This window comes from Octopus sinensis, unplaced genomic scaffold (assembly GCF_006345805.1).
Source record: "Octopus sinensis unplaced genomic scaffold, ASM634580v1 Contig07833, whole genome shotgun sequence".
NCBI classification, from domain to species: Eukaryota; Metazoa; Mollusca; class Cephalopoda; order Octopoda; family Octopodidae; genus Octopus; species Octopus sinensis.
The window spans coordinates 22,501-40,000 of record NW_021830470.1 but is presented as its reverse complement, the minus strand read 5'-3'; the positions used below and the strand labels follow the sequence as shown (position 1 = coordinate 40,000).

The 17,500-nt window shown below is 43.0% G+C and overlaps 1 protein-coding gene and 2 long non-coding RNA genes across 3 annotated transcripts in view; 2 read left to right on the top strand and 1 right to left on the bottom strand.

Annotated features, from left to right (window-relative positions):
* Positions 1–1,999, bottom strand: part of LOC118761091 — a 13,607-nt gene extending 11,608 nt beyond the window's left edge. Inside the window, exon 1 of the long non-coding RNA XR_004997150.1 lies at positions 1,895–1,999. This is a non-coding gene — a long non-coding RNA (uncharacterized LOC118761091). The remainder of the gene's footprint in view (positions 1–1,894) is intronic.
* Positions 1–7,893, top strand: part of LOC118761090 — a 15,007-nt gene extending 7,114 nt beyond the window's left edge. Inside the window, exon 2 of the mRNA XM_036498763.1 lies at positions 6,649–7,893. Within this exon, the coding sequence (XP_036354656.1) occupies positions 6,649–7,538 (890 nt within the window). The 3' untranslated portion in view covers positions 7,539–7,893. The remainder of the gene's footprint in view (positions 1–6,648) is intronic.
* A 3,093-nt stretch (positions 7,894–10,986) lies between these two features.
* Positions 10,987–11,976, top strand: LOC118761092. Its single transcript, XR_004997151.1, has 2 exons — positions 10,987–11,340; positions 11,781–11,976. It is a non-coding gene; the product is annotated as an uncharacterized LOC118761092 (long non-coding RNA).
* Positions 11,977–17,500: the final 5,524 nt, after the last annotated feature.

Genomic DNA, 17,500 nt, shown 5'->3' with positions numbered 1-17,500 from the left:
CCGGCACAGGTGCCAGACGAGGCTGGCAAACGGCCACGATTGGATGGTGCTTTTTATGTGCCACCGGCACGGGTGCCAGACGGGGCTGGCAAACGGCCACGATCGGATGGTGCTTTTTATGTGCCACCGGCACAGTGCCAGACGAGGCTGGCAACGCCCACAATCGGATGGTGCTTTTTACGTGCCACACCTGGCAATACCTGTCGTAATTAATTTCCTGAAAATGATGTTTTAACTATACACGAAAACGTTCATACCAGAGAGAACCTGTCTTATCTGTGGTAAATCATTTTCTTATAGACCTAGCTCAATTGTACGTGAATGAATTCCTGCTTGAGAGAAACCATATCAGTGTTATATCTGTGGTAAGTGGAGGCAAATGGCCTAGTGGTTAGAGCAGCGGACTCGTGGCCGTGGGATCCCGGGTTCGAATCTCAGACCGGGTGATGTGTGTGTTCATGAGCGAAACACCTCATCTCCATGCGGATCTGGCAGAAGGTAATGGCGAACTTCTGCTGACTCTTTCGCCACAACTTTCTCTCACTCTTTCTTGTGGAAGCACATGGCCTAGTGGCTAGAGCAGCGGACTCGCAGTCGAGGGTTCGAATCTTAGACCGGGCGATGTGTGTATTTATGAGCGAAACACCTAAGCTCCATGTTGCTCCAGCAGAAGGTAATGGTGAACTGCTGACTCTTTTGCCACAACTTTCTCTCACTCTTTCTTGTGGAGGCAAATGGCCTAGTGGTTAAAACAGTGGACTCGTGGTCGTGGGATCACGGGTTCGAATCTTAGACCAGGCGATGTGTGTGTTTATGAGCGAAACACCTAAGCTCCACGTTGCTCCGGCAGAAGGTAATGGCGAACTTCTGCTGACCCTTTCGCCACAACTTTCTCTCACTCTTTCTTGTGGATTAACATGGCCTAGTGGTTAGAGCAGCGAACTCGCAGACGAGGGATCCCAGGTTCAAATCTCAGACTGGGCGATGTGTGTGTTCATGAGCAAAACACCTCAGCTCCATGTGGCTCTGGCAGAAGGTAATGGTGAACTTCTGCTGACTCTTTCGCCACAACTTTCTCTCACTCTTTCCTCCTGCATCTTGCAGCTCACCTGCAACGGACCAGCGTCCCATCCAGGTGGGGAACCTGTACACCAAAGAAACCGGGAAACCGGCCCTTATGAGCCAGGCATGGCTCGAGAAGGAACAAACAGACAATATATCTGTAGTAAATCATGCTCTCATAGACCTACCTTAACTGTGCACAAGCAAATTCGTACAGGGGAGAAACCATATCAGTGTAACATGTGGCAAATAATTCTCTCGAAAAAGCCACATGCATACACATGTGGGTATTGGCACACAAGTGTAACTGTATCAATGTTTAAAATTTAATACATGACAACAATTAAGACTAATTAGTCTGCTAAAACACAGGGTTTTTTCCCCTCGTCAACTTTGACGTCATTTTCAATACTGTCAATGTGAACCTCAAATTTGTCATTATCTGTAAAAATATTGACTCTGAGATAACTTGATTACTGAAAATGCCTGCAGTTAGATTTTGAGGAATTTCTTTAAAAAAGGATTATGAATAAAAAACTAGACTGTAACCACTGTGTTTGTTTTGTTACTCAATATCTAGACCAGTGCTTTTCAACATTTTTGCTGGAGCGGAACCCCAAGGAAACATTCCACTGGCTCGAGGAACCCCTGTGCAATAATTTAATAGTCTTATGCACACATATCTGCACAGGAGAATTTAAAATTACTGCTGATGTTTGCAGTTTTGTAACTTCTTGCGGAGCCCCTGGACTGTACTGGCGGAACCCTATGGTTCCACAGAACCCTGGTTGAAAACCACTGATCTAGACACTGTCTTCTCTATACCTTAAACCTCTCAACTGGCAGAAAGACACATTCCTTCAATACTACTTCCCTTCTTCCCTGTTGTGGGTGTTTATGTCAGCGAGGTCCTTGGTGACCCTGTTGATGTTGGTGCCACATAAAATGCACAAGTGCCAGAGTCATGTACAAAGCACAGGTGCTGTTGCCACACATAAGGTACTAGTGCTATTACCACATAAGCCCCAGTGATGGTGCTGGGGAAAAAGTGCTAGTACAGGTGCCATGTATAGGGCCCTGGTGCTGGGGCCATGTAAAAGCACTCTTAATTACTTACTTGTACTTGTGGCGACATTCACCCTGGGCGGGTTGAGTCAGCTTCTTCTACCACCCTCGAGACATCTTAAGTTAAGTTAATTTTTTGGCTCAAAAAGCAAAAAGCAAGGCCATGTAGGGGGACAGGGAGTTATGTACTGGGAGGGTGTTCATGCAAAGAGTTCATGCCATTTCTGGTCAAGAGAGACTTTGAACCGAGCGGTCATCTGCATCTTCATTATCTCATCCGGCAGCTTATTCCACGGATCCGCAACCCGGACGGAGAAAGCCCCTCTCCTTCGATTGAGATGAAATCGTCGCAGATAGAGCTTTTCGGAGTGACCCCGCAGCCGACGCTCTGGAGCAGGAGTGAAGAACAGCTCTTTCGAGAGGTTACACTTTCCGCTTATGATGTCGTGAGCGAGAATGAGATCACCACGGCATCGTCGTTTTTCTAGAGAATAAAGGTCGAGCGTATTCAGCCTTTCTTCATAAGACAAATGCTTGAGACCAAGAACCATGCGGGTAGCCAGCTTCTGGACTCTTTCGAGATGCTGTATGTCTTTGAGGAGATAAGAAGATCTTGAACCATGGCAACCCACGCACAATGGTCCTGTGCCAATTCACTGAAGATAGCAAGCCAGTCACGGTTCCATCGACGCAGGCCGACCACCTGCGGTCCCGTGAGCACAGAGAGGTCCTCCTTGATCGTCGTAACTAGGGTCTTCAGCTGCCCTCCCACACGTTTCTGCCAGTTGGGAAGTGGAGTCGGGAGAAGGACATCACGGCTCAGTTCACCCACCGGACGCCTACATGCATGGCCAAACCACTGCAAGCGCCGTTGCAGAAGGACAGATGGAAGGGGCTACAGAGACAGGCGAAGTCGGAGATTGGCGGTGGGAACTCAATCCACCCGACGATGTAAAAGCACTCTTGATAGTATCACACAAAAGAAAGCATCAGTGATGGTGTCATGTAAAAAGAGCAGGTACTGGTCTCTCATAAAAACCATGGGTGAGGATCTCTCTCTCTATATAAACGGCAGTTTGTCTGTTTGGTTGTACCCTCACTCTGACCACGGCTTTCAACCGATTCTGACGAAACTTGACACACACATAGCCCAATGTCATAATTCAAAACTAACGCAGCGAAAATTTTGAAAAGTTCCCCCAGTTCTGAAAAAGATCAATAAATTCGACATGGGGTCGACAATCAGAAACACAAACCACAGATGGTCTAGGGGACGCAACTCGACCTTTTTAACTATCAAAAAAAATTTACCATCATTTTTCTTCCCATTTTTTTGCTATATTTTGGCTATAACTCTCTAAAAATGCTTTATAGTTATTTCCCTTACAAACCCGAGCAACGCCAGGCGATACTGCTAGTACCAGCTAAAAGGCACTGGTGATGGTGTCACATAAAATTAGCTGGTGAGGCTGTCACACAATAAGCACCGGTGCTAATGTGATGTGTGGAGGCACGTGGCTTAGTGGTTAGGGTGTCAGCATCATGATCGTAAGATTGTGGTTTCGATTCCTGGACGGGGCAACGCGTTGTGTTCTTGAGAAAAACACTTCATTTCACGTTGCTCCAGTTCACTCAGCTGGCAAAAATGAGTAATCCTGTCGCAGTCTGGCTTCTCGTCCAGGTGGGGGGAACACATGCGCCATTGAAACCGGGAAACCGGGCCCATGAGCCTAGCTAGGCTTTCAGTGGAGGCCCATGGCCTAGTGGTTAGAGCAGAGGGATCGAATCGGGCGATGTGTGTGTTTATGAGCGAAACACCGAAGCTCTACACGGCTCCAGCAGAAGGTAATGGTGAAACTTCGGTTGACTCTTTGGCCACAACTTTCTCTCCCTCTTTCCTCCTGCATCTCGCAGCTCACCTGCAACGGACTGGCGTCCCATCCAGGTGGGGAACCTATACACCAAGGAAACCGGGAAACCGGCCCCAACTTTCTCTCCCTCTTTCCTCTTACATCTTGCAGCTCACCTGCGACGGACTGGCGCCCCGTCCCGGTGGGGAACCTATACGCCAAGGAAACCAGCCACAACTTTTCTCTCCCTCTTTCCTCCTGCATCTTGCAGCTCACATGCGACGGACTGGCATCCCGGTACCAACTTTCTCTCGCTTTTTCCTCCTGTATCTTGCGACGGACTGGCATCCCGTCCAGGTGGGGAACCTATATGCCAAGGAAACCGGGAAACCGGCCCTTATGAGCCAGGCATGGCTTGAGAAGGAACTAATGTGATGTAAACAATACCCAGTGTTCTCTATAAATTAGTTGGCATTAGGAAGTGCATCCTGCAGTAGATAATATGCCAAAACAGACAATGCAACCTCGTGCGGATCTTGGCTTTGCCAACTTCTGTCAGGCCATCCACCCATGCCTGCATTGGAAAATGGACATTAAATGATGAGGTATAATTATTTCTTTATTGCCCGCAAAGGGCTAAACACAGAGGAGACAGACAGATGGATTAAGTCGATTACATGGACCCAAGTACATAACTGGTACTTATTTAATCGACCCTGAAAGGATGAAAAGCAAAGTTGACCTCGGCGGAATTTGAACTCAGAATGTAACGGCAGACGAAATACCTATTTCTTTACTACCCACAAGGGGCTAAACATAGAGGGGACAAACAAGGACAGACAAATGGATTAAGTCGATGACTTATTTAATTGACCCCGAAAGGATGAAAGGCAAAGTCAACCTCGCGGAATTTGAACTCAGAACGTAGCGGCAGACGAAATACCTATTTCTTTACTACCCACAAGGGGCTAAACATAGAGAGGACAAACAAGGACAGAAAAAGAGATTAAGTCGATTACATCAACTCCAGTGCATAACTGGTACTTAATTTATCGACTCCGAAAGGATGAAAGGTAAAGTCGACCTCGGTGGAATTTGAACTCTGAACGTAGCGACATGCGAAATACCTATTTCTTTACTAATCGCAAGGGGCTAAACACAGAGAAGACAAACAAGGACAGACAAAGGGATTAAGTCGATTACATTGACCCCTGTGCTTATCTAGTACTTAATTTATCGACTCCGAAAGGATGAAAGGCAAAGTCGACCTCGGTGGAATTTGAACTCAGAACGTAGCGACATGCGAAATACCTATTTCTTTACTACCTGCAAGGGGCTAAACACAGAGAGGACAAACAAGGACAGACAAAGGGATTAAGTCGATTACATTGACCCCTGTGCTTATCTAGTACTTAATTTATCGACTCCGAAAGGATGAAAGGTAAAGTCGACCTCGGTGGAATTTGAACTCAGAACGTAGCGACATGCGAAATACCTATTTCTTTACTACCCACAAGGGGCTAAACACAGAGAGGACAAACAAGGACAGACAAAGGGATTAAGTCGATTACATCGACCCCAGTGCGTAACTGGTACTTAATTTATCGACTCCGAAAGGATGAAAGGTAAAGTCGACCTCAGCGGAATTTGAACTCAGAACGTAACAGCAGACGAAATACCACTAAGCATTTCGCCCGGCGTGCTAACGATTCTGCCAGCCCAACTCTTCCTTTCTTGCTACGCACCCTACCCATCAAAGACAGAGTTTCATGATGAGCGATTCTAAGCTTTGACTGTTGGCTCTTTCCAGAAATTTCTTGTTGGTCCCATAGTATCATCATTTGATTAAACAATTCTTCTGCATCCCTGATCCTAACACTGGCATCTGAGAGACGATGCCATCGTACAGGATGCAGAAATACTCTTTTACTTGTTTCAGTCATTTGACTGCGGCCATGCTGGAGCACCGCCTTTAGCCGAGCAAATCGACCCCGGGACTTATTCTTTTGTAAGCCCAGTACTTATTCTATCAGTCTCTTTTGCCGAACCGCTAAGTTTACCCTTTTACTTGTTTCAGTCATTTGACTGCGGCCATGCTGGAGCGCTGCCTTTAGTCAAGCAAATCGACCCTGGGACTTATTCTTTGTAAGCCCAGTACTTATTCTATCAGTCTCTTTTGCCAAACCGCTAAGTTTACTCTTTTACTTGTTTCAGTCATTTGACTGTGGCCTTGCTAGAGCACCGCCTTTAGTCGAGCAAATCGACCACGGGACTTATTCTTTGTAAGCCCAGTACTTATTCTATCGATCTCTTTTGCCAAACCGCTAAGTGACGGGGACGTAGACACACCAGCATTGGTTGTCAAGCAATGCTTGGGGGACAAACACAGACACACAGACGTACACACACACATATATATATACATACATATAAACGACGGGCTTCTTTCAGTTTCCGTCTACCAAATCCACTCACAAGGCATTGGTCGGCCCAAGGCTATAGCAGAAGACACTTGCCCAAGATGCCACGCAGTGGGACTGAAGCCGGAACCATGTGGTTGGTAAGCAAGCTACTTACCACACAGCCACTCCTGCGCCTATAATGTTTGCATATTGCCATGATTTTTTTTATTATACAAAGCATTTAATCATGTATCTTTTATTTGTTTCAGTCATTACACTGCGACCAGGCTGGAGCACCAAGGATTTTCAGTCAAATGTATCTACCCTAGGACTTACTTTCCTTAAAGCCTGGTATGTATCCTATTGGCGTCTTGTCGATCCACTCAGTTGCAGGGATGTAATCACAGCATCAGTATCAACTGTTCAAGTATTTGGACCTGGAGGTCCCCGTTTCCAGCGACTTCAAGGGGCCACCTCCCAGTGGTGTCGGGCGTCAACAAAGAGCCCTCGACTACAACAAGACAGCCCAAATTTTTTTTTTTTTTACCAAGGTCTGGGGTCTCCCGCCCCTAAGACCTACAGCAGAGGTTTTCAACCCGGGTTCCGCCAGTACAGTCCAGGGGTTCCGCAAGAAGTTACAAAACTGCTAAAATCGGCAGTGATCTTTAATTCTCCTGTGCAGATATGTGTGCATAAGACTATTAAATTATTGCACAGGGGTTCTTCGAGCCAGTGGAATGTTTCCTTGGGGTTCCGCTCCAGCAAAAAGTTTGAAAAGCACCAACCTAGACCATCACCTAATCACCCTTTACCCGTCTTGTTGCTTAGCAACACCAACACCAACAATCACTGCAGCCTCCACCGCCGCCACTGCTGGCATCACCTTTGCTGCGACTGCCACCATTGCTGTTCCTGCCATCACCACCACCAAGAATTTGGACCTGAAGGTCTCCATTTCCAGCGACTTCAAGGGGCCACCTCCCAGTGGTATCGGGCGTCAACAAAGATTCCTCAACTACAACAAGACAACCAAAGTTTTTTTTTTTTTTTTCCCCAATTAAGGGGTCTCCCGCCCCTAAGCCCTAGACCATTACCTAATCACCCTTACAAGTCTTGTTGCATAACAACAACACCAGCAACACCAATTGTCCAGTGGTGACCGGGTGATAGACACACAAAGGCATATGTATGTTTTCTTTTCTATATGCCTACCAACTCCACCCACAAGACTTTGGTCGAACCAAGACTATTGTAGAAGGCACCTGCTCAAGGTGCCACTCATTGGAACTGAACTTGGAACCATGTGGTCAAACAACTGTTTTGGAGAATATGATGCCCCATGGATATCACAACATGGTTTCGCATCTGCATGAATACATTTGTGCGTTTTCAAGTGACCGGTTTCCGAAGATGATTTACCACAGATATTGCAATAATGGAGGCGCAATGGCCCAGTGGTTAGGGCAGCGGACTCGTGGTCGTAGGATCGCGGTTTCGAATCCCAGACCAGGCGTTGTGAGTGTTTATTGAGCGAAAACACCCAAAGCTCCACGACACTCCGGTAGGGGGTGGTGGCGAACCCTACTGTACTCTTTCACCAGAACTTTCTCTCACTCATTCTTCTGTTGGCCTGCTCGCTTAGTCAGCGGGGTGGCATCATTTGTAGGCTAAAACAATGTGAAGCGCATTGTGACAAGTGATGTGTAGCAACATCTGATAACCTGATCAGTCACGGTGATTACAATAATATAGTCTTTCTTTAGTATCAATACGTTTGTGACTAGTCAACTGACTATGATGAGAGAATGATTTACCCTGATATTACAATGATATGCCTTCACTCCTGATGGATACGTTTGTGACTAGTTAAAGTCCTATTTGTGGAGGCATATTGCCTAGTGGTTAGAGCAGCGGACTCGCGGTCAAGGGTTCGAATCTCAGACCATGCGAAGTGTGTGTTTATGAGCGAAGCTCTAGGCGGCTCCGGCAGAAGGCAATGGCGAAACTTCTGCTGACTCTTTCATCACAACTTCCCCTCACTCTTTCTTCCTGCATCTTGTGGAGGCACATGGCCTAGTGGTTAGAGCAGCGGACTCACAGTCGAGGGATCGTGGGTTCGAATCTCAGACCAGGCAATGTGTGTGTTTATGAGTGAATTACCTAAGCTTCACACAACTCCGGCAGAAGGTAATGGTGAAACTTCTGCTGACTCTTTCACCACAACTTTTCTCTCACTCTTTCCTCCTGCATCTTGCAGCTCACCTGCGACGGACTGGCGTCCCGTCCAGGTGGGGAACCTATACGCCAAGGAAACCGGGAAACCGGCCACAACTTTCTCTCCCTCTTACATCTTGCAGCTCACCTGCAATGGACTGGCGTCCCGTCCAGGTGGGGTACCTATACGCCAAGGAAACCAGCCACAACTTTCTCTCCCTCTTTCCCCTTACATCTTGCAACTCACCGGCGACGGACTAGCGTCCCGTCCAGGTGGGGAACCTATACGCCAAGGAAACCGGCCACAACTTTTCTCTTACTCTTTCCTCCTGCATCTTGCAGCTCACATGTGACAGACTGGCGTCCCGTCCAGGTGGGGTACCTATACGCCAAAGAAACGGGGAAACCGGCCACGACTTTCTCTCCCCCTTTCCCCTTACATCTTGCAACCCACCTGCGACGGACTGGCGTCCCGGCACCATCTTTCTCTCGCTCTTTCCTCCTGCATCTTGCAGCGCACCTGCGACGGACTGGCGTCCCGGCACCATCTTTCTCTCGCTCTTTCCTCCTGCATCTGGCGTCCCGTCCAGGTGGGGAACCTATACGCGAAATAAACTGGGCAAAACTGGCCCTTATGAGCCGGGCATGGCTCGAGAAGGAACGAACGAACAAAGGGTCCTATTAACAGAAAAGGGCTTTTTGTCCAGTATGAATACGTTTGTGTGTAGTCAAGAGACTGTTACAAGAGAATGGTTTTCCACAGATATTGCAATGATGCTGCTTTCTTCCACATCACTTCCCTGGTGTCTCGTTAAGACATTAATTAAAAAAAAAATGATTTCCCGCAAATATCCTAAACGATGTGGTCGCTCTCTTCTCTTCTTTCGTTCTTTTACTTGTTTCAGTTATTTGACTGTGGCCATACTGGAGCACATGCCTTTAATTCGGACAAATTGACCCCCCCAGGGCTTGTTCTTTGTAAGGCCTGGCACTTGTTCTGTCGGTCCCCTTTTGCCAAACTGCTAGGTTACAGAGATGTAAACACATGCCAACATCGGTTGTCAAGTGATGTTGTGGAGACAAACATAAACACACACACACACACACACACATATATATGCATATACATAAATATATATATATATATATATATATATACGTTTATATATTTGTCGTGCAAGATTTTTTATTTGCTAAACTGGGAAAATGACCATTCCGAAATATAACAATATATACTACATACATACATACATATATATATAACGGTAAGCTTTATGAAAATAGACAAAAGACGAAGGCAGGTTTACGGATACATACATATATATATATATATATATGTATATATATGTGTGTATACATATATATATGTATGTATATATGTATGTATATATCTATATATATATGTGTATGTATATATGTGTATATATATATATTTATGTATGTATGTATATGTATGTACGTATATGTATGTATATATATTTATGTATGTATATGTATGTACGTATATGTATGTATATATATTTATGTATGTATATATATATATGTGTGTATGTATATATATATATATATATATATATATATATATATATATACACACACACACACACAGCCAGCTTCTTTCAGTTTCCTTCTACGAAATCCACCCACAAGGCTTTGGTCAGCCCAAGAATATAATAGAAGTCACTTTGCCCAAGATGCCACGCAGTGGGACTGAACCCGGAACCATGTGGTTGGTAAACAAGCTTCTTACCATGGCCGCCACTTGCCACGGATATCACAGGTATATAGTTACACTCTAGTATGAATACGCATCATATATAGCTATGCTAGCTGTGTAAGAGACAGATTCGCCACAGATGTTGCATTGATATTTCTTGTCTCTTGTATAAACTCTCTTGTGTGTAGTTTACTCACAACATCTACCGAAAGATTTACTACTGATATTACAATGATATGGCTTCTTGCCTAAATGAATACGTTTGTGACTAGTTAAATTGCTATTGGCAGGAACTAATTTAATACATCAACATCATCATTGTTTGACCGTGGTCGAGACAATGGAATTTACCATGCTACGCCAGACTTCACGGTCCATCATGGCATTACGGAGGTCCTGTTGCTGGATGCCTGTATCCCTTGAGATTACATCGGGGTAGGAGAGTGTGCGCCCTCTGGTATCACGAGTAGATGGCTTCCAGAGTAGAAATTACCTCGTTTTCAGCTCTACAACAATGTCCAGCAAACTGGACTCTCCTACCTTTCACAAGAGATGACACAGGTGGTAGTTTCCCATATATTTGTACTTTGGTTGGATGAGGCTTCCATGAGAGATTTTGAGCTCTCATGAGGAGGTGAGTGTAGGTTCCATCCAACCGCCTCTCAAGCTTTTTCGATAACGTCCAGGTTTCTGAGCCATATAGTAGAATTGGTTTGACTGTGGCTTTGAAGATTTCAAGTTTGAAGTCTCTACTTAGATTTGATGACCACATCTTATGCATGTCATTACAGGCTGACCCGTAATACAGACATCGCAAAGCTGTGGCCCCTCATTAGTATGGATACGTTTGTGTCTAGTCAAGTGACTATTAACAGAGAATGATTTACCACGGATATCACAGCAATATACTTTTACCCCCAGTATGAATACGTTTGTGACTAGTCAGGTGACTATTACAAGAGAATGATTTTCCACAGATATTACGATGAGATGGCTTCTTTCCTGCATGAGTACGTTTGTGTTAAGTCAAGTTACCCGCTTTGGGAGAATGTCTTACCTCAGTTCCCACTTCGGGAGATTGTCTTATCTCAGATCCCACAAAGATATGACTTCTCCCTTATGTGTATGTTTGTGCTAAGTCAAGTTACTCACTTTGGGAGATTGTCTTAACTCAGTTCTCACAAAGATATGACTTCTCCCTGAATGTGTATGTTTGTGCTGAGTCAAGTTATCGCTTTGGGAAATTGCCTTAACTCAGTTCCCACAAAGATATGACTTCTCCCTGTGTGTGTGTATGTTTGTGCTAAGTCAAGTTATCGCTTTGGGAAATTGCCTTAACTCAGTTCCCACAAAGATATGACTTCTCCCTGTATGTGTATGTTTGTGTTAAGTCAAGTTACCCACTTTGGGAGATTGTCTTAACTCAGATCTCACAAAGATATGACTTCTCCCTGTTTGTGTTAAGTCAAGTTACCCACTTTGGGAGAATGTCTTACCTCAGATCCCACAAAGATATGACTTCTCCCTGTGTGTGTATGTTTGTGTTAAGTCAAGTTACCCACTTTGGGAGATTGTCTTAACTCAGATCCCACAAAGATATGACTTCTCCCTGTATGTGTATGTTTGAGCTGAGTCAAGTTACTCACTTTGGGAGATCGTCTTTACTCAGTTCTCACAAAGATATGACTTCTCCCTGTTTGTGTTAAGTCAAGTTACCCGCTTTGGGAGATTGTCTTACCTCAGATCCTACCATGACATTGCCTCTTCCTGTATGAATACATTTTTGTGATTACTGGATTCAGAGAATAATTTTCCACAGATATCATGATGGTATTGCTTCTTCCCTGTATCTGTACGTTTGTGTATAGTTAAATTACTACTTTGAGAGGCCAATTTGCTACAGATATTAGAGTGATGGGGTCCTTCTCTCTCTTATATGAGGGTTTTTTTGTTTAGTTAAATTATTCATTATGGGAGAATATGAGAGATATCATTGCAATTCTATTTCGGTGGAGGCACATGGCTTAGGGGTTAGAGCAGCGGACTCGCGGTCGAGGGATTGCGGGTTCGAATCTCAGACCGGGCGATGTGTGTGTGTGTGTTTATGAGCGAAACACCTAAGCTCCACGCGACTCCTGCTGAAGGTGATGGCAAAACTTCTGCTGACTCTTTCGCCACAACTTTCTCTCACTCTTTCCTCCTGCATCTTGGAGCTCACCTGCGACAGACCGGCGTCCCATCCAGGTGGGGGAACCTATACGCCAAGGAAACCGGGAAACCGGTCCTTATGAGCCTTTCTAGCTCAAGAAGGAACAAACAACAAAATATCTTTGGCAATTCATTCTCTGAAAAGGGTCACTTAACTAAACATGTGAGTATTCACACACAAGTGTAACTATATGAATATCAAAATTTATTGCAACATGACAACAATCTCTATCTCTTCTCTATATATATAAACGGCAAAATGTCTGTGTGTGTGTCCTTTATACAAATCCACAATTTTTCAGTTAGGGGGCTCGCACTTTCTATGGTCATTCAAAACCGTCCAAGGGTGGTCGTGCACATCTTTACATTTCCCCGGTCACCCCACTAATCCATTAAAAAATCAATAGAAGTGACAATTTTTCAGTTAGAGGGCTCGTATTTTCTATGGTCCTTCTCCCTCTTATGAGGGTTTTTTTTTGTTTAGTTAAATTATTCATTATGGGAGAATATGAGAAATATCATTGCAATTCTATGGCGGTGGAGGCACATGGCTTAGGGGTTAGAGCACAAAGCCATTAAAAGATCAACAGAAGCGACTTTTTTGTGAATTTTCTATCCAAAACCCAATCAAAATGCCTGAAACTTCATACGCCAATTGAATGCCAGATAGCTGTATGTGACTGGTCGGCAATTTGGACAGTACTTGCGTGTATATGCATGCACTAGCGCCATGAACTGGCAACGGTTATGGGATATGCTAGAAACAACAACCAAATCTCTCTTAAATGGCACGCCTTCTCGTCTGAAAATATTTACTTTTTTTTTTATTGAAAAGTCTACAGTAGTTTTTAAGAGCTTAGTGCCCACAGAATCGACTAAAGATCCGTATATGCATCCACTAGCACAATGACCCGGCAACGGTTATGGGATATGCTAGAAACAACAGCCAAATCTCCCTTAAATGGCACACCTTCTCGTCTGAAAATATTTACTTTTTTTTTTATTGAAAAGTCTACAGTAGTTTTTAAGAGCTTAGTGCCCACAGAATCGACTAAAGATCCGTATATGCATCCACTAGCACAATGACCCGGCAACGGTTATGGGATATGCTAGAAACAACAGCCAAATCTCCCTTAAATGGCACACCTTCTCGTCTGAAAATATTTACTTTTTTTTTTATTGAAAAGTCTTCGATAGTTTTCAAAAGCTTAGTGCCCACAGAATCGACTAAAATTACCTATCACTGACGTCCGCCAAATTATTTTCTAGAAGTGACTTTTTTGTGAATTTTCTATCCAAAACCCAATCAAAATGCCTGAAGCTTGATACGCCAATTGAATGCCAGCTAGCTGTATGTGATTGGTCGGAGATTTGGACAGTACTCACGTGTGTGTTCACATGCACACAGCTGTATATACATGCACTAGCACCATGAACTGGCAACGCCGGGTCATACTGCTAATTATGAATATTTTTTTGTCTGCTAAAAGACAGGGATTTTTCCCTTTTCAAATTTGACATTATCAACTTCAATTTCATCATTGTCAACATCAAATTCAACAACATTGACCTGAATATAAAACGCATAATGGAAATATATGAACACAGCGAAGACTTTGATTCCTGAAGGTGATGGGACTGGGTTTTTGAGAAACTTGTTTAAGAGAGGAATGAACTGGAAATAATAATGAATAAAAGGTTAAACTGATGCTGACATTGTCTGTGTTATATTTTCATCATCGTCATCGTCATCTTCATCCTTTAGCGATATTTTCCATGTAGATGAGTGGAGTACTACACTACACTCCACTCTGATTTCAGCTGGTTTTTTCAGCTGCATTTATTCCTAAGGAAAACCAGTTTAGTGTGAGCTGGCTACTTCATATATATATATATATATATATTATATTAAATTAGAGATAAAACCACTATTAGGCAAATCAATCAGTGAAAATCATAAACCAATACATATCTTATATTAAACTTTTAATACTTTTTGATTGTTATATCTAAATATATAGAAAAATAATAATAAAATATAAAAAGCACCCACTACACTCATGGAGTGGTTTGCGTAAGGAAGAGCATCCAGCTGTAGAAACACTGCCAGATCAGACTGAAGCCTGGTGCAGCCTTCTGGCTTCCCAGACCCCGGTCGAACCATCCAACCCGTGCTAGCGTGGAAAACGGACGTTAAACGATAGTGATGATGATGATATATTTAAAAATTAAGTATAAATTATTAACTTAAATAATTTTTTAAATTTTGACTTTAATTTAAATATTTTAAATTTTATATATTTTTTATTAGTTTTATTTCTATGTATTGGTTTATGATTTTTACTGTTTGATTTGCCTAATAGTGGTTTTATCTCTAATTTAATATAATATATATATATATTTATACTATAAAATTAGATTTAATCCTAAATCTAATTTTTCCCTGTAAGTTTGGATTTACTCCCTAATATCATTATTATATATATACCGGAGTAAACACATAAATGTGAAACAAAGTGGAAAAAAAGTACTCAAATACCAGTGGTAGAGTAATATGCTTTATTTAAAGCAGCAGAAAATTCAACAAAACCTGTTACTCTGAGTTTCACGTTCCCGTTTGTCGGACAGTTTTTTCTAGCAAAAACTGTCCGACGAATAAGTCCTGAGGTCGATTTGCTCAACTAAAGGCGGTGCTCCAGCATGGCCGCAGTCAAATGACTGAAACAAGTAAAAGAGATATGATATTCCTATCATTATGGGTAATACCACATGTACCTTTTAGACTTTTCAAAGTGTGATGTAACTCTTTGGTATAACAATTGCATGCAGCTGAAGAGAGCTTTGAACCATCTGTTATGTCGATTATACACTGATGTAAGAACAGGTCGTTTATAAAGCTTGAAACACGTATACTGCGACATCCTTTGTGTTCTGATTTTGATTTTATTTGATATATATATATATATATACTAGCAGTATTGCCCCTGCGTTGCTCGGGTTTGTTTCGACCCTTTAAAATTGGAATTTTTGAAAAGTAAAAAATTTGCATTATTCTAAGTGAACGTTTTTCTGGTTGAAATACACTGAAAAATGGCGACACAGCAGTCAAAAAATCGTAAAAAATAAAGATTTTCATAGAAAAAAAAGCACCTTTTTAATGTAAATAATTTTTGGTGTTAACATGGTCTGATTTGAATTTTATCTTCTACGGAATGAAGAGCAAGCCTTCTTCTATCATACTCTCAATTTTGGTCAACTTGCGCCACAGGGTCTCGGAGGAGATAGTGTTAGTTGAAGGCTACCAAACCTGCCATACGCAGACAACTTCAGCTTTATATATATACTAGCAGTATCGCCCGGAGCTGCTCGGGTTTGTTTTGACACTTTAGAATTGAAATTTTTGAAAAGTAAAAATTTTGCATTATGTAGCTTGTTATTCTCTTTAAGTGAACATTTTTCTGGTTGAAATACACCGAAAAATCGTAAAATATAAAGATTTTCATAGAAAAAAGGCACCTTTTTGATGTAAATAATTTTTGGTGTTAACATGGTCTGATTTGAATTTTATCTTCTACGGAATGAAGAGCAAGCCTTCTTCTATCATACTCTCAATTTTGGTCAACTTGCGCCGCAGGGTCTCAGATGAAATAGTGTTAGTTGAAGGCTACCAAACGTGCCATACACAGACGACTTCAACTTTATATATATATATATTGGTAAAAATGGTAAGATAACAAAAGAAAGGAAGAGACCTCAATATTATGTAAATAGAGAAAATTTATCTGTCTTTATCTTTCGTCACATATATATATATATTATTGTATTTGGGTGGAGGCACAATGGCCCAGTGGTTTTGATTCCCACCCCACAACATAGACTGGTAGTTAGTGACTTTAGGATCAGGACTAGGAGGACAACCAGAAGACGACAAATATGGAGAAGAAGGATCTGGAAGCTTAAAGATCCTGCAAATGGACAGAGATTTAGGGACATATTACTTGAAGCCTCTGACGAAGTAGAAGGGGATAGAGCATCACAGGGGGTAGAAGACAGCTGGATGTTTCTAAGGGACAACCTGCTGAGAGCCACTGACCAGATCTGTGGCTGGTGCAAAGTCCCCTCTCGACCTAGAATAACGTGGTGGTGGAACAATATTGTAGACAGGGCTATTAGAGAAAAGAGACAGGCTTGGAAGGTCTGGAAAAATGGGGGTAGCAGGGGATTGTATCAGACTGCGAAAAGAGAAGCTAGGAGACAGGTTTATTTAGCCAGAGGGGAAGCAGATAAGAAAAAATTTGCCAATGTTCTGCGCCGTGAGGACCAAAGACTGGAGGTGTTTCGTGTTGCAAGACAGTGTGTGAGAGAGAATCGTGATGTGGTAGGAGAGAAGTGTGTTCGCATGGAAGATGGTTCACTTGCGCTAAATGAGGATGCAAAGAGAGAGGTTTGGAGATGCCACTATGAAAGGTTGCGGAATGAAGAAAATGAATGGGATAAAGAGAGTCTGCCGAATGTTGACCCAACAGGGACCAGCTATCCGAGTTGATAGTTCCGTGGTAGCTAAGGCAATTAGAAGCATGAAGACAGGGAAAGCCCCAGGCCCATCAGGAATCACTGCAGAGATGCTCAAAATGTCTGGTAGTGTCGGCTATAGCCTAGTCACCCGTATAGTTAATCAGGTGATACACAAAGGGGTCATACCCAATGACTGGTGTAGCAGTATAATAGTAAACTGCTACAAAGGTAAAGGTGATGCCCTAGATACAAATAACTACAGAGGTATCAAGCTGTTGGATCAGGTGATGAAGGTTACGGAGAGGGTCATAGCCCAACTAATTAGAGAGAGAGTTAGTTTAGATGAGATGCAGTTTGGGTTTGTGCCAGGGAAAAGTACTACTGATGCTATATTCCTGGTAAGGCAGCTGCAGGAGAAATACCTAGCCAAAGATAAGCCCCTGTACCTGGCTTTTGTTGACATGGAG